This window comes from Xyrauchen texanus, chromosome 42, assembly GCF_025860055.1.
Source record: "Xyrauchen texanus isolate HMW12.3.18 chromosome 42, RBS_HiC_50CHRs, whole genome shotgun sequence".
NCBI lineage: Eukaryota > Metazoa > Chordata > Actinopteri > Cypriniformes > Catostomidae > Xyrauchen > Xyrauchen texanus.
The window spans coordinates 24,666,240-24,688,084 of record NC_068317.1 but is presented as its reverse complement, the minus strand read 5'-3'; the positions used below and the strand labels follow the sequence as shown (position 1 = coordinate 24,688,084).

Here is a 21,845-nt window from a genome sequence, read left to right as displayed (position 1 = left end):
GATTTACACTTCAAAAATGATTTTTTTTTTTTTTCATCAGTATTGTCAGTAACATATCTTAGTCTTAAAACAAGATAAATATTCTTTAGGTGCAAAATTGAATAAGATAAGACTTGTTTTCAGAGAATATATCTGAATATGTGTATTTTAGTGAACATGTTTTGAGTATAAATCTAATTTTATTTCCTATTTTCTTCGTACAGAAAGTTTAGGAGTCTAGATTTACACTTGTGCTCCTTTGTAGCCCTCTACCTCTGGTTTACTCTTGAAATGATGTATTGCTTCTATTATGTTTCTATATTAGGTTAAAATTCTTGACATCAGAATAGCAACGTGCTAGCTTCCCCTCCTTTATTGGTCGCTTTGGATAAAAGCATGTGCTAAATACTTAAATGTGATGTAAAGTGAATGTAGAAGAATAGAAAATTTGCATTTTTAAAGTCAACATTTAGCCTGCAAAGTTTTGTCATAATGCTTACTTTGCAAATAACACAATTCAAGGTTACCTTGCATAATAATAATAATAATAATAATAATAATATCTGACTTGTTGCATAAAAGGCGAACAGGGGCCAGTTGTCACACTTTTTACTCCAGTAATCCGTATATCTCATAGGTTTATGGTAATTTCTGTATGGGCACATACCTTAAAGTCTTGCCTACTAAAACCTATTTGAAATTTCCACTATTGACTAGGGAAAAGACTGAACACAATAAACACAAGTAGACTAATAGTGGGGCAAGTGCTGCATATTATATGGGGTAAGTTGTCACAATGGGAACCTGGCATTAAGTGTCCTATTTCAGGTTTGTCAGCGTCATTTAAAAAGTAAAACAATTATTAAATACACAAAATAATCTACGAAACAAAAAAAAGTATAAGGTTACACAAAAATATAAATAATAGTATAAAACTGCACAACATAGCCTAAAACACATTTCCTTCACTGATGAGCTGAGAAGAGCACACCTGCTCTGGATCTCACAGCACCGGTGCAGGTAGACAACTTACCGTGTGCGCGTGCCAAACTAAGAGCAGAACTATGCCGTTCAAGAGGTTCATATTCATTTCTTGCTGGTTTCTTCAACGGAAATCTTAAACACTCTAGCTGAACTCATCGGGATAACTCATGCATATCATCTCGCTTGCGTAAATTCCAGCTTGTCCGTGGTATCATGAGCGAGAAGTCATGCAACTTGTGCGAAAGATGTCCGAATGCAACACTTAAGCGCGCGCAAAATCCATGCGCGATGTCAAGGAGTGATCTAAGAGCGGACGAGTGCGTCTCTGTCAGCTGAGTGGAGGCAGTTCATTCGGAGAGATTGCGTTACCCCTTCTCCAGCTCAGAGATGCGCAACTGGCGCGCCTCTTACACACATCTTACACTGCCAGCAATTGGACAGCTATGCTGCCATTTGAACAGAACTGCCATTCAGACTTGGCTAGCTGCTTTGGGGTCACACAAATCGGGGTGATTCTGCATGGCAAAATGTTGTTTCGAATTCTAAATATGCACCCCTATATTTACCACCTATATGCTACAATGAAAATAAAGGTTCCAAAAAGTTTTTTTTTATAGCAATGCCGTTGATTAACCATTTTTGGTTCCCCAAAGAACAATTTTCGAGGTTTATTTTTGTATAGTGTAAACTAATTAGCCGCTTTCCACCACAAGGCACTTTTTGTGCATTGGGAAAATTCCATGGATGTCAAAAGGTTTTTCATATTTTTATTTTTAAGTGTGTGGTAAAGTGCACAGGTATAATCATCTGTAAATATAATGCTAAACAAAAATGATTTATATTGACATATTTGCACGTTTGGGTAGAAGTGAAAAGCAGAAATCATAAGGCTTTTGGAAATCTCTCCAAAAGCCTTATGATCTACAGAGACTTCTTTTCTGGAAGTCTCTAGACAAAAGAACAGCCGGGCAACAATTTAAAATAAGTGTGAATATATTTTGGACTATAAGAGGCACCAAAATATATACAGTAAATATGAATCTTCTCACTGTATAAAGAAAACTCCAAACAATTGTGCATCAAACAACATTGTCAATTTTTTCATTACAAATGGTTTATATTTAGCATGCTTGTTTCTGACCAGAGGAGTTCTAGAGGGAACAAAATAACTTTGACCTTTCCTCAAGAGGAAGTTTTGTAGGTAAAAATATGTGCAATGAGACACTTGCATTTAAGTCTCAACACAAAGCATGTAGTTCACAGATATGACTATATTTGATAGAGCAGGTACTCACCTTCAAACATTTTTTTAAAACCTGTCATCTCTCGAGTGCAAAAAGTAGAGTGATACATTTGGTTTAAAACATACATGTAAAATATTCCAGACAAATGTTCCTTTTCAATGAAAACCTTTTGTGCCTGTTTAGTTTTACTATTGAACTACTTTACAACAAAGAATTGAATGTTCACATTGCAATCCTTGTTTCACATTTTGTATGCTATTGTATCTGATATCTGATCATACTGTGATTAATTGCTGATTAAAACTGACAAATGCAGAATGCATTATAAAGGCTGGCCTTTAGAATGACACTTTCAGTCTTTTTATGCACCGTGTCAGCTGAGAGAAACAGCAACTTAATAGATCATTATATTTTCTAAGCATTGAGTTGTAATTCTGAGAACGCACCTCATTCATAAGCATTGTGTTTGTTCTTGGTCAAGTAATGTGACTTTAGGCAAAGCCATGTGATGGGGTTTGAAGAGACAGCTGGTGAAATATGTTAAACAGAGTGTTCTGGGATTTGAGAGGTCAATGTACCAAAGGAACAACACTCATCAGCCACTGACACTTAAATAAGCCCTTTGAGTTTTTGGCTGTGTCTTATATTAGAAATTGTTCATTTACATCTCTTAGCTTAAAGAATGTAGAAAAAAGAGAAACAGCTACTTTTATTACAAACCGGCAAACACTGCTCATTGAGTTCTCTTATGATAACAATAGTGGTGATGATGAAATTTTGTCTATGGGTAGCTGCGACATTAAATATTTTTTTGCTTAATATTTTGCATTGATGGAACTGAAATCTGTCTGGTTGCTTGGTAACACATGGTTGGTAACTTATGTATAAGCTGTCCTATATGTGCAACTTTCTCAAAGTAAGAAGGCATTTCATCATAATCATTAACTCTGTATTTGTAAGGATAAAACTGAAGTCAGTCTCTGGACAGTGTCTCACTTTGTGTCCCACCTGGAGTACCAAGCAACAGGAACAGGGAATGAGTGCAAAAAAAATTGAAAAATGCAACTTCTGTTGGATGAATCCACTGGATAGTAATAAATTAGTCTCTAAAATAAAAACGAGTCTTTGCATGTAACAAAAATGTGACCTGCATAGGGATGTTTACATAGGGAATGAAAATATTTGGTGTCTTCTGAGCATTCCCGTTCTTGGTAAATTCTTTCTTGCAATAAGGACATATCAAGCAGACATTACAAGAATAATCTTTGCAACATGCAAACATTTGGTCAAAACTTGAAATGTGTTTAGACTTTTGAATAGTTTGTTGTCCCAAGAAAGTGGGGAAAAATTTAAGCACATTCAGATCCAAATACATTTGTCTACCAAAGACCTCACAGAAAACTGTGAACTTTTAGGTTCAGGGCGATCCAGTCCTCATAAGGGTTGCCTGTATGGTAAAATAGCTAAATACCTAACATTTTTATGATTCCCAAATCCAAATGCAAATATCTGACACTGTGGCAAAAGGACTTTTTCATGGCAATTTTCCAGTTCTTTGTCTCCAATCACTGCCCAAGTCCTCTCTCCACTTTGTCATACTGTTATGACATACGTTTGTAAATACCGGAACTGAAATCATTCTATTTATGTTTTATTCATGGAATGAAATATTAGTGCCTGACAGCTGTACCTTGTAAAGACCAAAAAGAATAGAGAGAGTAAGAATGAGTAAGAGTCAAAAGTGCACTAAGTAACTTTTTCTTTGTGACATCTTGTACACTGACACATAACGGCTTGGATGCAGCTCATTTAAAATCACTAGTTTTCAGTTTCAGGTGCCATTGTAGAAATGTAGTATTCCCATTCAGCCATGATTACTTTAATTAATGAGTGAAAGTGTCAAATAACATGATGTTTACTGAGATTAAGCGAGTAGTGTTCGGCTGGTCATGTGACTCTAACATGGCAGCCCCCATGTGTGGACGCTCTCTATGTAGAATATAACAGCTTTTATAAGGTTACTGATATGACTGGAGTCTTCATTTTAAAGTGAGTGGTCGTGATTTCTTACATATATTGCAAAATTACAATTCGAGTGTTTAGGAGTTAAACAAAAAATTGCAAAGTGCACCTTTAAATGTTCACTAACAACTATTCCACCTGACAGAACAGTTGTATGAAGCAATCATTTCTTTTTACGTATTTCATTTTTCATTATATCATATGATTTAACCAAGTCATTGTGCTTTTTTTAAATGGATAGTTCACCCAAAAATGAAAATACTCTCATCATTTACTCACCCTCACACATCCCAGATGTGTATGACATTCTTCCTTCTGCTGAACAAACAAAGATTTTTAGAAGAATATCTCAGCTCTGTAGGTCCTCACAATGAAAGTGAATGGGTACCAAATGTTTGATGTTCCAAAAGCACATATAGGCTGCATTAAAGTAATCCATTCGACTCCAGTGTTTATATCCATGTCTTCAGAAGCAGTATTGTATATGTGCGGGTGAGAAACAGATCAATGTTTAAGTCCTTTTTTCATTATCATTCTCCACTTTCAAATTTTTTCTTCTTTTTGATTTTGGCAATTTGTATTCTTCATGCATATTTCCAACTACTGGGCAGAGAGGAGTATTTATAATGAAAAATACTTAAATGTTGATCTGTTTCTCAACAACACTTATCATTTCACTTATAAAGACATAGATTTAACCACTACAGGCATATGGCTTACTTTTAGTCTGCCTTAATATGCTTTTTGGAGTTTCACAATTTTGTTCACCATTCACTTACATTGTGAGGACCTACAGAGCTGAGATATTCTTCTAAATATCTTCATTGTGTTCTGCAGATGAAAGAAAGCCATACACATCTGGGATGGCATGAGGGTGAGTTAATGATGAGAGAATTTTAATTATTAGTTGAAATATTTATTTACCAGTGGAGTCACTGGTGAGGTATGTTCTGCCTCCTCCACCAGTATTCATGAATGTGGTGTCAATCTATATACGTCAGTTTAGCGCCATCTGCTGAAAAAGCTTCTGTGCAGTTACAACATTTAGATTCTATTAAATTCAATTTTATTTAGATTTATTTTTTCAGATTACATGGTTGTGTTTATATACAACATCACCAAAACATCAACACAATCTAAAAATAAAACAAAACAATTACATTAATTATAACAAAGAGTACCAATAAAAATGAAAGGTGCCATTAATGGTAAAATAAAATAAAATAACAAATATTCAATAAAAAATCCCTCCAGATAGGCTATATGGCAAATTAAACAACATACTTATTTGACACTGGTTAAATAACAATGCAATAATAGTGAGCCTTTATTATTAAGCATTACTTACACAACATATTGTCCACAACATATTTCATATACAGTATAAGAAGAAAATAAGCAATGAAAAAACAAACCTGTCTGGCACCAAAAATTATGTGATTATCTAATCAGCCAATGGTTTGTCAGCAGTGCATAAAACCATGCAGAAATGGGTCAGGAGCTTCAATTAACGTTCACATCAACCATCAGAATAGGGAGAAACAATCATCTCAGTGATTTGTATCGTGGCATGATTGTTGGTGCCAGACGGGCTGGTTTGAGTATTTCTGTAACTGCTGATCTCCTGAGATTTTCACACAGAACAGTCTCTATAATTTACTCAGAATGGTGCTAAAAACAAAAAAACATCCCATGAGGGGCAGTTCTGTAGATGCAAATGCCTTGTTGATGAGATAGGTCAACAGAGAATGGCCGCACAAGTCTTCAGTAACTCAGATAACCGCTCTGTAAAACTGTGGTGAGAAGAATAGTGCTGGCTGTTTTGGCGGCAAGAGAGGGCCTACAAAATATTAGACAGGTGGTTTTAATGTTGTGGCTGATCGGTGTAAATTTCTAGGTGAGACGTGCGAACCAAAGCACGCAACTTCTCTGTGCTGCCACTAGAGTTCTCCCACAGCTTGCGTGTGTATGTGTATTAGTCTGTGCGAGTGTGTTTTTACCCCCTCCCAGTGCTCAACTGAGGCCGGGTTCTTCCATCCAACCATAATTCTGACATTTAACTCCGGAAACACAAATGTAAGCTCCACTGCGTTACAGCCGAAAGTGAGACTAAACGGCGAGACGTTTAATCAGCTGTCGTTCAGCGGTAAGTATATGCACAAACCGGGTCGATTTGCTGACATTAGTAGCAAAGGGGAACAAAAAAATCCACTCTCAACTGGTTGGTTTTGTCTAGAAGCGAGGGAGGGATATCAACATGGCGTCCATGTAGCTCGCTAACCAACAAGAATGTGTAGGCATCGATGAAGGGGTTTCCTCCATTTGCAATTTAATCAGGTTATAATTGGTGGATCTTTGCGTTTTGACTAGATGAAACGTTGCGTACAGGTGTCAGAAACAGCTGGCATGTTTACGACATCCTCATGTTTATAGTTTTATTACTCGTAGACACCCGTTTGTTGTTTCTTTCTGGCAATGTGGCCGTCAGCGCGAGCTGGTTTTGATTCATGTCACTAATAATTAGACAGACAGCCATTAAAATCATCATACTTTCAGAAATAGCATTGGCTTGAATCTGTTCGTTAATGTAATGCTGTTTGCTCCGATCCGCACGTAGCCTACTGTACATTCCAGCACTCGAGGTTTGATCACACGAGCGGTTTGTCGATACAGTAGCCGTCTAATGGGGTTTTAAAAATTACTGGCAAATGTTTTTTTGGTACGTTAGAATGTCAGTTTTGCTCACACTGTTACAGTTGTTACTAAAATGTATGTTACTGTGGTAACGTTCGATAAGGAAGCACTCGTTCCCCATCCTTTCTGCCTATTGCGCAATAAAGCGATCATCGTTTTGCTGTTCACATCAAAATAGTTGTAAAATAGGAATTTTATTGTCATATCCTTCTGTTTTATTTCCACATATCATAACAAAATCAGCTAACTTGCTTCTCAGCAAACAAGTGGTTAGATTAAAGGAATGTTCCAGATCAAAACAAGAGGCATAATGTTGATTACCTCAAATTATTTCTACTTGTCCCTCGTTTATTTACCAAAAAGCATCTTGGTTACAGTAAGGCACTTACAATGGAAATGACAGGGGTCAGTCCATTAACATTAAAATGTACACCGTTTTAAAAATGTTGTCACGTGATGTAAACATTATTCTTGTTAACATGATTTTACTGTGATAAAATCGCTTACTAACCATGTCAAATCCAATATTAAAACTTTGTTGTCATGAAAACGTTATGCCTATAAACATTGTTTTCCCGGTAAATGCTTTTTATCGCACTATAATCATGTTAAGAAGATAACATGATATGCTTTTATTTAGTTTTATTTTATTTGGTCTTTTATGTACTGGCCCTGTTTATCCCCATTGGAAGTGCTTTACTGCAAGGCAGAGGCTATTTGGACTGAGTGCAAATAATTATATAAGTTATGTACCCTAAGTGTAAATAGCAACATAAAGCATCTTCTTTGCACTAAGTGCAAATACTGTTAGATGCTAGTTGTGCCCTGTGGCAGATACTGTTTTCATCCTTAAATAAAAAACTACACTATAGGGCATCATTGCAGTGTGTTTATTGTGCTTTTCTAGTGTCCCACATAGACCATACACTCCCTAACCTTCACCTAACAAAAACAAACAAAAGAAAACACCATGGTATTTTGTAGTAAAATCATAGTAAACACAAAATTAAACATGGTTACTATATTACTGTGGGAACACCATGGTGAATTGCATTAAAACTATGGCGTCAGCCAAAAAACATAGTTACAAAAATGTTACTATTGTAATACAATACATATTTTTACCCAGATCAAACCATTGTTTCAACTCCCCGACCTTCACCGTGAGCAAATCACTGCGAGGAAATCAGTCTTTATATTAATTTTTATTTATTATAGTAAGTAGTATGAAAGGAAATATTAAGTGGTTATAAAGAGGGACAAAATGCTGATTCAAACCTGGGTCGTCCACATGAAAAATGCACATGTACACATTGATGCTTGATGCGCAGTTTGTCCACCAGAATATTGTTTGGCACCTAGTCCAAATAGTCACTCCGTTACTGTAAAAGCTTTTTGTAAAAAAAACATTGTTTTTTGTGGTAATCAATAAAATGTCTCAAATGCTGTCTCAATTGAGATGTTTTCTACACATAGAGCCTGAAAATACTGCAGGCTTTTGTAGGTACAGAGTAAAAGCTAAAGAAAGGTTTTAGGCGGTGTACATCTATGCTATTCTCAACATAATCTGTAATGTTGATGAAAGGTGCTAGATTACTTTTTTCATTCCTTTCCTCTGTATTCTTTGACATTAACAGCTCTGTTTCAAAGTGGTTTAGAATGGCTAAAGCTTAATGTTTAATCTGGACTGTTTTTATTCGATAGCCTGCTAAAAGAGCCTACAACAATTTCTGCTCTTGCTTTAAGGGTGGTTAGCGGTAAGAATGCTTTATAGTGCTATAAACAGAGCAGAGAGTGAATACGTATGTGCGTATAAAGACTTGCACACCATATTCAAGACTGTCAGATTCTGTTGACTGCTCAAATTAACAGATGGACTGTGGTCAACAGTCATATAAAAACGGTCTAGTGTATGAACTCAACGTCTTCTTGTTATGGAGTGATAAACAATAACCCTTTCCTGGAAACGACACAGTCTACTTTATTCAACAAGGCTTTGTCTTCCTCAACAAAAATGGTTACACAAAAATATAAATTCGGTTGACAACTGTCATCTGTCAGAATGTTATTGTAAGATTAGTCTGGTTTAGGTGTGGATTACCTCATTATGGTGCATTACACTTTGGCACCATTTAGCAAAAGGAAGACAGTTCTGCCATGCAAAGGACACAGTAACTACACATTGTTTAGGGCTGTTGACTTAATGCGTTAATTTGTGATTTAATAAGAATATAAAAAATTATGTGCAAAAGAATTATGAATTAAAAGGAAATTATTTATGCCCCCTGACCCATACATTTATTCCATAATGAAAGTACATTGCCAGTTATCATAGCATTTCGTGCTTGAATTACACTTAGTTTTTTCGAGCTGTATCGACAGGGGGCAGTCAGCACGCATCAACAAATGCAGCCACAGAATGAAAGTTGGTCACACAGGACCAACTTTCATTCTGTGGCTGCATTGTTGGTCCTGTGTTGGTCCTTTGTTGTTTTTATGTAGCACCATGGTCCTGGAGGAATGTTGTCTCGTTTTGCTGTGTACTGTAATAACTGTATATGGTTGAAACGACAATAAAAACCACTTGACTTGTTGATGCGTGCTGACTGCCCCCTGCCGATACGGCTCGGAAAAACTATTTTTGACAGCTGGACAAAACACAATCAAATGTAGGGATGGGTCGCAATATTTAACGTTTCAAACTGCTTTTAACTTGATTCAGCGTAGGGATGCATGATATATGGGCAGCCGATATGTAATTGCCCGATAACCGTAGGGAGTCTCAAGTGACAGTGCGCGTGCAAATACACAGCGTGTCTGTATGAGTAAGAGCCAAGCTTATGTTACTCTGTGGGGATTATTTAATTATTTCAACATCTCTGCACCTTGTTATGTTGTTTTAGAGCTGGTTTTAGTCATCTGCTGTGAGTAACAATGGCAGTTCCTGTATTCTGTTTGTTTCATGAGGCAATAAATAAAACGTGACAAAAACATGTATGTATGGAACATGGGGGCTATCGTAATCATTTATTATTCATGAAACAAACAGAATGTGGGAAATAGCACAATGTGAATGAGACATAAGCACAAGCACGCACATTCATAACACACACAAACCACCGCTGCACTTGTAGTCCGGATGCCAGCACTAATAATACACCATGTATACAGATTAGGGTTTGTTTTGTTGTTTAATATATGTTACAAGCAGTTTATCGCCTCATTTTGGTTTAATGCATTATTACAGCTGTTAGAAGTTAATTATTCTCTCTCTGTGAGCAAGTGCCCAGACTAACCTACATAAATGAGCGCCATCATTTATGCAAGTGCATTATTATTTATTTCTCATTTAAATCAGCATACATCTGTAATATAGGCACATTTATGGTTCATATTACATCCATCAAACCTTAAATAGCAGTCCCAATTCCATTTTGAATGACACCTATTTTAAAATGAGAAGATTTTAATGAATTAGCAAGCAGTTCCAGGTTGAAGGATGAAAATGTAAAACCTTTTTATTATTATTATTTTATATATATATATATTGGTTATCGGTATCAGCAACAATGAGCTGTTTGTTATTGGCTATCGTTATCATCCCAGAAATTCTAAAACGCGCTCTTTATGACGCTGAAAACCAATGAGATGCTCCAAAAATTGTATGTAGACACTTATCATTAAAAAATGCTGCAGATGGAATTCACGAACACATCCTGTTAAAGCAGGGCAGATTAACTAACTAAATCGTAAAATGGATTGCTGTAGGCCAGTGTTAGGCTTTTGTTGTGTGATGGAAATAAAACAAACAATATATTGATTTTTAGTCACTTTTTTAAATTTTATAATAAATGCTTTACTTGTCTGCCACAATAATGCAATATATTTCAATTTGCTTATCTGAAGTATTTTGTATATTATTTAAGCATTTTTCTCAGTTTTAGCATTGGTGTGGTTACTGCGTTTTGCCGTTGTAGGGTAGAATTGTTTGTCCACACAATGATGGACCGATGGTTCAGATAATACAGAACTGGTGTGCAATTTGAACTCACTGCCAAGACCTAACAAATATTTGCATTTTGCTGCTTGATCTGCTTGCACCTAAGCTTTTCAGCCTGTGGTTTGTTTATTGTGGGTAGCATGAAATGCAGTTCAAGCATTTGTTTTTGTTTTAGAATACTTGAGTTTATAGCTGGTCTCTTCATTCGTTACAGGTTGGATCTGACCACAATGTCACGGGTGTTGAAGAAGAGGCAAGCGGACCCCAAAGTGGTTCAATATGTCTGGTCAGCCATCGAAGTCATTCGCAATCAGAAACAGATCGCAAACATGGACAGAATCTCAAAGTAAACAGCATTTTTTTTCCCAACGCTTATATCTAGATCATTGATTGGACGCTCTATTAGATATGTTTTCAATATGATTACTGTATTTATATAGTGCCATTCAAAAGTCCACTGTTGTAATTACTTCTATTTTGCACTATTCTAATTTGATATATACAGTGTGTGTGTGTGTGTGTGTGTGTGTGTGTGTGTGTGTGTGTGTGTGTGTGTGTGTGTGTAATATATATATATACACACACACACACACAAGCCCAATTCCGAAAAAGTTGGGACAGTATGAAAAATGCTAATAAAAACAAAAAGGAGTGATTTGTCAATTATATTCACCCTTTGCTATATTGAAAGCACTGCAACTAAACGTTATATGATGTGTTTCCTTGAATGTGTTTTTTTAATTTTTTTATCTACAGTCATTTCAAATCAGATGATTGCAACACACTACAAAATTTGGGACTGTCAAGTGTTTACCACTGTGAAACATCACCATTTCTTCTAATAACACTTGTTAAGCATTTGGGCATTGAAGACACAAGTTTAAGTTTAGAAAGTGGAATTTTCCCCCTTTCATACTTTATGTAGGTCTTTAGCTGCACAATTGTACGGGGTCTTCTTTGCCATCTAATGTGCTTCATAATGCACCAAACATTCTCAATTGGAGATGGTCAGAACTGCATGCAGGTAGTCTAGCACCCGCACTCTCTGCTTACACAGCCATGCACTTGTAAACCAGGCATTATGTGGTTTGAAGTTGTCCTGCTGGAAAATACAGGGACGTCCCTGGAAAAGACAGTGCTGGTCTGCAGTATATGTTGCTCTAAAATGTATACATATCTGTCTGCATTTATGGTGTTCTCACAGATGTGTGAGTTACCCATACCATGGGCACGACACACCTCTGGCCAATACAGACACTGACTTTTGGACCTGTTGCTAATAACAGCTTGGATGCCCCTTTTCCTCTTTGGTCCGGATAACACAATGGCTTAGTTTTTCTAAAACTTTTTGAAATGTGGACTCATCGGACTAAAAAACACAGTTCCACAGTTCTACTTTCCATCTTAGATGAGGCCAAGCCCAGAGAAGTCGGCAGCGCTTCCGGATGTCTGCTTTGCATAGTAAATTCTTAACTTGCATCTGTGGATTCTGTGTGGTGTTGACTAACAAAGGTTTACTAAAGTAATCCCAAACCCATGTTCATGATATCCATTACAGGTGAATGATTTTTTTTTTAAGAATGTGACATCTGAGGGATCAGAGATCACATGTATTCAGAAGTGGTTTTCGTCTTGGCCTTTACGCACCGAGATTTGACCTGATTCCTTGAATCTAAACTATATTGTGCACTGTAGAGGGTGAAATGCCCATAATCCTTCCAATTTGTCTTTGGGGAACATTCTTCTCAATGTGCTGGATTATTTGCTGAAGCATCTTTTGGCAAATTGACAAGTCTTGAACAATCCTTGCTCTTGAAGGACTAGGCTGTTTTTGGAGGCTCTATATACGATGACACGATTGCCTCACCTGTTTAACATCTCCTGTTTCACATCTCCTTATTTAAACTCCTCAGATTGTTATTAGTCTTAAATTGCCCGTCTCAACTTTTATGGAGCGTGTTGCAATCATCTGATTTGAAATTACTCTATATTTTCAAAAAACAATGAAATTCACAGGGTTAAACATCATATAATATGTAGTTGTAGCAAAGGGTGAATATTGACATATCACTCATTTTTGTTTTTATTAACATTTTTCATACTTTCCCAAACTTTTCGGAAGTGGGGTTATATATAAATAATTATTTTTTATTGAAAATAATATTAGCAGAGCATTTCTTTGGTTTTACATTTTTTGAAATCCTAAAACTACTTCCAGCTTTAATTTGACTTTGAACCCATGATTTTCAGTGTGGACTGAGACTTTTAAACCCCATTGTAATAAAGTTAAATGGGTAAGATCTCCTTGTGACATGGCTTTGCTGTGTGTTTTGATGCAGATATTTGAGTCGTGTGTATGGGATGCACCCTAAAGACACAGCCAGGCAGTTAGTCCTGGCAGTGAAAGACGGGCTGGTGGTGGAGACCCTCACAGTGGGCTGCAAAGGCTCTAAGGCCGGGATCGAGCAGGAGGGATACTGGCTACCAGGCGATGAGATGGTGAGACATAAACCAGAGCGTGTCTATTTTTAACAAAATGTACTTTTGGCAATGTACTTCCTAAATGAAAAATGCCCGAGGTAAACATGGCTTAGAGTTCTTATTTTTGTCAAAAGACATGCCAAATACCAGGAATGATACAATTACAAATAAATTAAATGTAATAATCAGGATATGTTATGTTGCCAGCAACAACCTCCATGTTATCATGTCAATATATTGGCTCAACATGAACAGCTGTGTTTGGAAAGAAATACTAGCTTATTAATAACTGAATATTACTACTATTAAAGTAGTTAGTGAAACAATAGGCGTACTTTCACAATAACCATTTTAAACAGTATTATGTTAGCTACATTGTTGACAAATTACCTCTTTAGTCTGTCAATAGGGCATGTTTGCTTGGTTTTTTTGTTTATCCCCCCAAAAAACAAAAAAAAACAAAGCACGTTTACATATGGTAATGTGTTTTGAGCTGTAAACATCCGCCACCAAAGGGCCATAGTGAAGGTAGATTTGGATGGGTCCATGACATCACCAGCACATAGAGACATTCCTCTACTGTGTGAGTTTTGCAGTGTTTGTTTTGGGGATATGGCTTACAGCTAGGAATATACAGTGGGTACGGAAAGTATTCAGACCCCCTTAAATTTTTCACTCTTTGTTATATTGCAGCCATTTGCTAAAATCATTTAAGTTAATTTTTTTTCCTCATTATTGTACACACAGCACCCCATATTGACAGAAAAACACAGAATTGTTGACATTTTGGCACATTTATTAAAAAAGAAAAACTGAAATATCACATGGTCCTAAGTATTCAGACCCTTTGCTGTGACACTCATATATTTAACTCAGGTGCTGCCCATTTCTTCTGATCATCCTTGAGATGGTTCTACACCTTCAATTGAGTCTAGCTGTGTTTGATTATACTGATTGGACTTGATTAGGAAAGCCACACACCTGTCTATATAAGACCTTACAGCTCACAGTGCATGTCAGAGCAAATGAGAATCATGAGGTCAAAGGAACTGCCTGAAGAGCTCAGAGACAGAATTGTGGCAAGGCACAGATCTGGCCAAGGTTACAAAAAATTTCTGCTGCCCTGAAGGTTCATAAGAGCACAGTGGCCTCCATAATCCTTAAATGGAAGACGTTTGGGACGACCAGAACCCTTCCTAGAGCTGGCCGTCTGGCCAAACTGAGCTATCGGGGGAGAAGAGCCTTGGTGAGAGAGGTAAAGAAGAACCCAAAGATCACTGTGGCTGAGCTCCAGAGATGCAGTCGGGAGATGGGAGAAAGTTGTAGTAAGTCAACCATCACTGCAGCCATCCACCAGTCGGGGCTTTATGGCAGAGTGGCCCGACAGAAGCCTCTCCTCAGTGCAAGACACATGAAAAAACACCTGAAGGACTCCAAGATGGTGATAAATAAGATTTTCTGGTCTGATGAGACCAAGATAGAACTTTTTGGCCTTAATTCTAAGCGGTATGTGTGGAGAAAACCAGGCACTGCTCATCACCTGTCCAATACAGTCTCAACAGTGAAGCATGGTGGTGGCAGCATCATGCTGTGGGGGTATTTTTCAGCTGCAGGGACAGGACGACTGGTTGCAATCGAGGGAAAGATGAATGTGGCCAAGTACAGGGATATCCTGGACGAAAACCTTCTCCAGAGTGCTCTGGACCTCAGACTGGGCCGAAGGTTCACCTTCCAACAAGACAATGACCCTAAGCACACCGCTAAAATAACGAAGGAGTGACTTCACAGCAACTCCGTGACTGTTCTTGAATGGCCCAGCCAGAGCCCTGACTTAAACCCAATTGAGCATCTCTGGAGAGACCTGAAAATGGCTGTCCACCAACGTTTACCATCCAACCTGACAGAACTGGAGAGGATCTGCAAGGAGGAATGGCAGAGGATACCCAAATCCAGATGTGAAAAACTTGTTGCATCTTTCCCAAAAAGACTCATGGCTGTATTAGATCAAAAGGGTGCTTCTACTAAATACTGAACAAAGGGTCTGAATACTTAGGACCATGTGATATTTCAGTTTTTTTTATTTTTATAAATGTGCAAAAATGTCAACAATTCTGTGTTTTTCTGTCAATATGGGGTGCTGTGTGTACAATAATGAGGACAAAAAATGAACTTAAATGATTTTAGCAAATGGCTGCAATATAACAAAGAGTGAAAAATTTAAGGGGGTCTGAATACTTTCCGTACCCACTGTACATACCCCTCAGCCTATACATGCCAGTCCCAGGCTTTATCTCTCATTTATGGGGGTTTTATAAAAAAAAACAAAAACAAACAAAAAACACCAAAACTTGACTTGCATGGAAAATTGCTAAATATGTGAAAACAGCACTTTGTATGAATATATCTACGTACATAGCAGTGCAGGTTAAAGGAATGTTCCGGGTTGAATACATGTTAATCTGAATCGACAGCATTCAGTAAGTGACTTACAATGGAAGAGAATGGTGCCAGTCCATAAACATTGTTTCAAAAGTAAAGCCAGGGGATGCAAACATTGTACACGTTAACATGATCATATTGTGTTTAAATCACTTAGTAAACTTATCAGTGTAAAAATCATGTTGAACAGAGATTGTATCAGACTAAAATCATGTTAACACACATAATGTTTACAGCTTGTGGCTATACTTTTGAAACTGTGTATTTTAATCTTTTTCGACTGGCCCCTTCACTTCCATTGTAAGTGTCTTATCGTAACAGAGATTTTTGCTTTTTTTAAATAAAAAGAGGAGTGTTTTTTTGTGAATTATTTTTTTGTGGAAATCAACAAAATGCTGAAATGAATACTTCACCCAAAATTGAAAATTCTTTCAAAATGGCTTTCTTTGTTCAGCAGAACACAAAAGAAGATTTTAAGAAGAATTTCTCAGGTCTTTTGGTCCATACAATGCAAGTGAATGGTGTCCATAATTTTGAAGCTCCAAAAATCACACAAGTCAGCATAAAAGTAATCCATTTGACTCAACTGGTTCAATCAGTGTCTTCTGAAGTGATATGATAGGTGTGGGTGAGAAACAGATCAATATTTAAGTCCATTTTTACTATGAATTCTCCTCCCTGCTCAGTCAGGCTGCACTAACTTTCACATTCTTTGACATGAAGAATGTGAAACATATTGATCTGTTTTTCACCCACACCTATCATATCACTTCAGAAGATATGGATTTAACCACTGGAGTCTTTTGAATTACTTTTATGCTGCCTTTGTGATTTTTGGAATGCCAATAAGTTGGCACCCATTCACTTGCATTGTATGGACCTACAGAGCTGAAATATTCTTTTAAAAATCTTAATTTGTGTTCTGTAGCAGAAAGAAAGTCATACACATTTGGGAGGGCATGAGGGTGAGTAGATTATAAGAGAATTTCATTTCATTTTTGGCTAAACTGTTCATTTAACTTGTATTGAACCTGGAACGTTGTTCTCAATATGTATGTACAGTTGAAGTGAGAAGTTTGCATACAATTAGGTTGAAATCATTAAAACAAATTTTTTAACCATTCCACAGATTTAGAAACTATAGATTTGGCAAGTCGTTTAGGACATCTTTGTGCATGACTCAAGTAATTTTTTCAACAATTGTTTACAAACAGATTGTTTTAATTTTAAATTACTATATCACAATTTCAGTATGTCAGAAGTTTACATACACTATGTTAACTGTGCTTTTAAACAGCTTGGAAAACTCCAGAAAATTAGGTCAAGCCTTTAGACAATTAGTCAATTAGCTTCTGAGGTGTACTGAATTGGAGGTGAACATGTGGATGTTATTTAAGGCCTACCTTCAGTTCAAACGCAGTGCCTTTTTGTTTGACATCATGGGAAAATCAAAAGAAATCAGCCAAAACTACAGAAAAAAATGTTTGGACCTCCACAAGTCTGGTTCATCCTTGAGAGCAATTTCCAAAAGCCTGAAGGTACCATGTTCATCCGTACAAACAATAGTACGCACGTATAAACACCATGTTACCATGCAGCCATCATACCGCTCAGGAAGGAGACTCATTCTGTCTCCTAGAGATGAATGTAGTTTGGTGCAAAAAGTGCAAATCAATCCCAGAACAACAGCAAAGGACCTTGTGTAGATGCTGGAGGAAACCGGTAGACAAGTATATATATCCACAGTAAAACAAGCCCTTTTTTGACATAACCTGAATGGCTGCTTAGCAAGGAAGAAAACACTGCTCCAAAACCACCATTTAAAAAAAGCCAGAATACAGTTTGTAAGTGCACATGTGGACAAAGATCTTACTTTTTGGAGAAATCTCCTCTGATATAATGAAATAAAATTTAACTGTTTGGCCCAACCATGAAGCATCATGCTGTGGGGGTGCTTTACTGCAGGAGGGAATGGTGCCCTTAACAAAATAGATGGCATCATGAGGAAGGGAAATTATGTGGATATATTGAAAGCAACATCTCAAGACATCACCCAGGAAGTTAAAGCTCCAAATGGACAATGACCCCAAGCATACCTCAACAGTTGTGGCAAAATGGCTTAAGGACAACAAAGTCAAGGTATTGGAGTGGCCGTCACAAAGTCCTGACCTCAAACCAAATTTATGGGCAGAACTGACAAGAGTGTGCGAGCAAGGAGGCCTACAAGCCTGACTCAGTTACACCAGTTCTGTCTGGAGGAATGGGCCAAAATTCCAGCAAATTATTGTGAGAAGCTTGTGGAAGGCAAGTTAACAATTTAAAGGCAATGCTACCAAATGCTAACAAAGTGTATGTCAACTTCTGACTAACTGGAAATGTGATGAAAGAAATAAAAGCTAAAATAAATAATTATCTCTACTATTGTTCTGACATTTCACATTCTTAAAATAGTGATCCCAACTGAACTAAGACAGGGAATATTTTCTACAATTAAATGTAGTTTAAGGTGTATGTAAACTTCTGAATTCTGGGACTTGTGAGTCCCAAACATGGAGAGCCAGTGGTTCGTTTCAGCCAACCCCAGCTTTCTGATTAGGATTTTAAACAATGTTTTTTTGGGTCACTTGCAATCGCAGGAGCAGATGTCAGAGGGAAGCAAGGTATGTTCTCATCCAGATACTGTGAGTTCTTTACTTAATATAATCTACCCTTTAGATAGTAGTCAGTGTGACCTCCACATCGAACAGCACCTGAATTGAAAAGAGCTTTTTTTTGGTATTTTAGTGCTTCGTGTTCCCCTCTAAACCTTACACTTTCCATTTATATCACGTTAAATCCTTGAGTCAATAATGCACATTCATCATGTGTAGGATTATAACATGTAGATTGACAAGAATATCACACTGTTGATACTGGCATGTAGGATTATAGTGGTATCAACAAGCTTCATTTCACTTCAGAGCTGTGCTGTGTGTGGTTTCTGTGTCCTTGTTTTGTCACTGAATGCTCATTATTAGTGATTTCTCTCTACTATAGCCCTCTCTGCTCTCTAATGCTCTTTTTCCAGATGTTTCGCACACATTAACACATTTTCAAACACAAATTACCCAGAGTTATCAATATCAAGACCATTTTAACCATTTTAACCTCTAGCTCGCAATTGTTTTCAGAATAAGCAAGTTGTTAAAACTGAAGTGTGTACGTTCTGCACCACGAGCACCCAGAATGGAATAGCAAATATAAACATTGTTTTCAAAACAGCTTTCCGAATACCCTGTCTGCTGTTGATTGAACAAACAGATAGTCCTGCCTTCAACTCATGCCAATGTTCAAGTCAGTGTTATGTTGGGCTGGACGGGCAGATTCTCGAGGGAAGTTATAGCAATAATAACAACAATAAGAAGAATAAAAAGAAGAAAATTGGTGCTCATCATCAGACTGAAATGTGGCATTTTTCTTTACTTTATGTTTGTCAAGTTCAAAATAAAAATACAATTATATAAGATGAAGAAGTTTTCACTTATAAAGTATTTAATTCAATGACTGAATTACTCAAAATTACACAATGCGATTTGGCTTATTTTACAGCAATCAGCCACAACATTAAAACCACCTGCCTAATATTGTGTAGGTACCCCTCGTGCTGCCAAAACAGCGCTAACCCGCATCTCAGAATAGCATTCCGAGATTATATTCTTCTCACCACAATTGCACTGAGTAAATTCCCTCAGGAATTATTAAATAATTGGCACATTAGTCAACCATATATCTAGTAGGTTATATATTTGCCAAAAAGGTTTGCAGTGTCCATCGACCTTTTTCACACTCCGGGTTTTGAAACGCTGAAGTAAATGTTTAAAACCTAATCTCACAGCAAAATATTTTTTCACTTACCCATTTGCTCTTAAAAATCCCCTCTTACGTTTGAATGACCAGAAGAGGAAATGAATAGAGAGCGGTGGATTAAGACGATGAGAGAAGATGCCAAATTTACTGTCACTGTCTCAGCAGCTGTAATAGAAACCCCCTCACAGCTGTGGTAATTCATTTTTTAAAACTAATTCCAGAGTATTATAATACAGAGCATAATGTTATACATTTACATTCAGTATTTCCATTTTTTGTGAGATTTACACTTAATAAGTCGGAACGCATCATCACAGTCTGTGAAAGATGTCTATTGGTCTAAAAGGTCTATTGAAAGGCTAAATTAAAACAAATAATTGATGGAGGGGTTTGCTCTAGAATAATAATTTAAAAAAATGCTGATGTTCAATGGCAGAGAAGCCTCTCTTTTTTTCTTTTTTTTAATCTTTTCTTGTTGCTTGAATTGAAAAATTATGCTTAAAAAATTAAATGGACCAATTCATATTTTAATGATTATTTATTGATTGAGAGTTTTTTCATTGCAGTGGACACAACAGGTGTAACATTAGGCTACTTTGGATGTCGTTTTAAATAAAAAAAGAAACTTTCATTATTTTGTCAGAAGTTTTTGAATCACTTTTCATCAAATAGATGTAAATATAGGCCTATTGATGTAAATATACAGTGCATTCAGAAAGTATTCAGACCGCTTAATTTTTTTTTAAATTTTATGTTGCAGCCTTATGCTAAAATGCTTTATTTATTTTTTTCACATCAATCTGCAAAAACTAGATTTTTGATAACTGTAAATATATTAAAAAGAAAAAACTTAAATATCAAATTGACAATTATTCAGACACTTAACTCTTAGTTGAAGCACCTTTGGCAGCAATTACAGCCTCAAGTCTTTTTGGATATGATGAAACAAGATTTACACACCTGGATTTGGGGATTTTCTACCATTCTTCTCTGCAGATCAACTCAAGCTCTGTCTGGTTGGATGGGGACCGTCGGTGGACAGCCATTTTCAGGTCTCTCCAGAGATGTTTGATTGGGTCCAGACTCTGGCTGGGCCACTCAAGGACATTCACAAAATTGTCCCTAAGCCATTCTTGCATTGTCTTGGCTGTGTGCTTAGGGTCATTTTCCTGTTGTAAAGTGAACCTTCGGCCCAGTCTGAGGTCCTGAGCGCTCTGGACCTGCTGCTGAAAAGCACCCCCACAACATGATGCTACCATCACCATGCTTCACCGTTGGGATGGTGTTGAGCAGGTCATTATTGGTGCCTAGTTTCATCCAGAAATGACGCTTGGAATTGAGGCCAAACAGTTCAATCTTCATTTAATCAGACCATAGAAACCACTTTTTTTTTTTTTTTTTTTTGTAGCCTTCCCCAAATCTGTGCACAATATGCATCTTCAGCTGTAAGACCTTATATAGATAGGTGCGTGCCTTTTCAAATCATGTCCAGTCAATTGAATTTGTCGCAGGTGGTCTCCAATCAAATTGTAGAAACGTTTGAAAGATGATCCAGAGAAATTGGATGCACCTGAGCTCAATTTCAAGTGTCATAGCAGAGGGACAGAACACTTATGTCAGTGTGATATTACATTTTCTTTGGAATTTGGAATGCCCAATTCCCAATGCACTCAATGTCGGAGGACGAATCTCAATTGCCTCCACGTCTGAGACCGTCAATCTGCGCATCTTATCACGTGGCTTGTTGAGTGTGTTACCACGGAGACATAGCGGATGTGGAGGCTTCACGTTATTCTCCGCGGCATCCACGCACAACTCCCCATGAGCCCCACTGAGAGCAAGAACCACATTATAGCGACCACGAGGAGGTTACCTAATGTGACTCCACCATCCCTAGCAAACGGGCCAATTTGTTTGCTTCAGAGACCTGGCTGGAGTCACTCAGCACACCCTGGATTTGACTCGCGACTCCAGGGGTGGTAGTCAGCGCCTTTACTCGCTGAGCTACCCAGGCCCCCCATTTTTATTGTAATAAATTTGCTAATTTCTAAAAAAAAAAATTTTTCTTTGTCATTATGGCTTACGGAGTGTAGATTGATGTGATTGTTTTATTTTTAAGCATTTTAGTATAAGGCTAAAAAACTGAAGGGGTCTGA

At 37.2% G+C, this 21,845-nt stretch overlaps 2 protein-coding genes across 7 annotated transcripts in view; one reads left to right on the top strand and one right to left on the bottom strand.

Moving 5' to 3' along the window:
• Positions 1-1,335, bottom strand: part of LOC127635372 (vasoactive intestinal polypeptide receptor 2-like) — a 46,168-nt gene extending 44,833 nt beyond the window's left edge. Inside the window, exon 1 of the mRNA XM_052115363.1 lies at positions 1,013-1,335. Within this exon, the coding sequence (XP_051971323.1) occupies positions 1,013-1,069 (57 nt within the window). The 5' untranslated portion in view covers positions 1,070-1,335. The remainder of the gene's footprint in view (positions 1-1,012) is intronic.
• Positions 1,336-6,215: 4,880 nt separating this feature from the next.
• The window catches only part of LOC127635370 (zinc finger MYND domain-containing protein 11-like), a 29,893-nt gene continuing 14,263 nt past the window's right edge, over positions 6,216-21,845 (top strand). For 2 of the 6 annotated variants that reach the window (XM_052115358.1, XM_052115356.1), the window contains exons 1-4: positions 6,216-6,375; positions 11,138-11,269; positions 13,263-13,422; positions 18,480-18,524. In XM_052115358.1, the coding sequence (XP_051971318.1) occupies positions 11,154-11,269; positions 13,263-13,422; positions 18,480-18,524 (321 nt within the window). In that variant the 5' untranslated portion in view covers positions 6,216-6,375; positions 11,138-11,153. The remainder of the gene's footprint in view (positions 6,376-11,137; positions 11,270-13,262; positions 13,423-18,479; positions 18,525-21,845) is intronic. The other 4 variants (XM_052115360.1, XM_052115359.1, XM_052115357.1 and 1 more) reach the window with 3 other exon arrangements.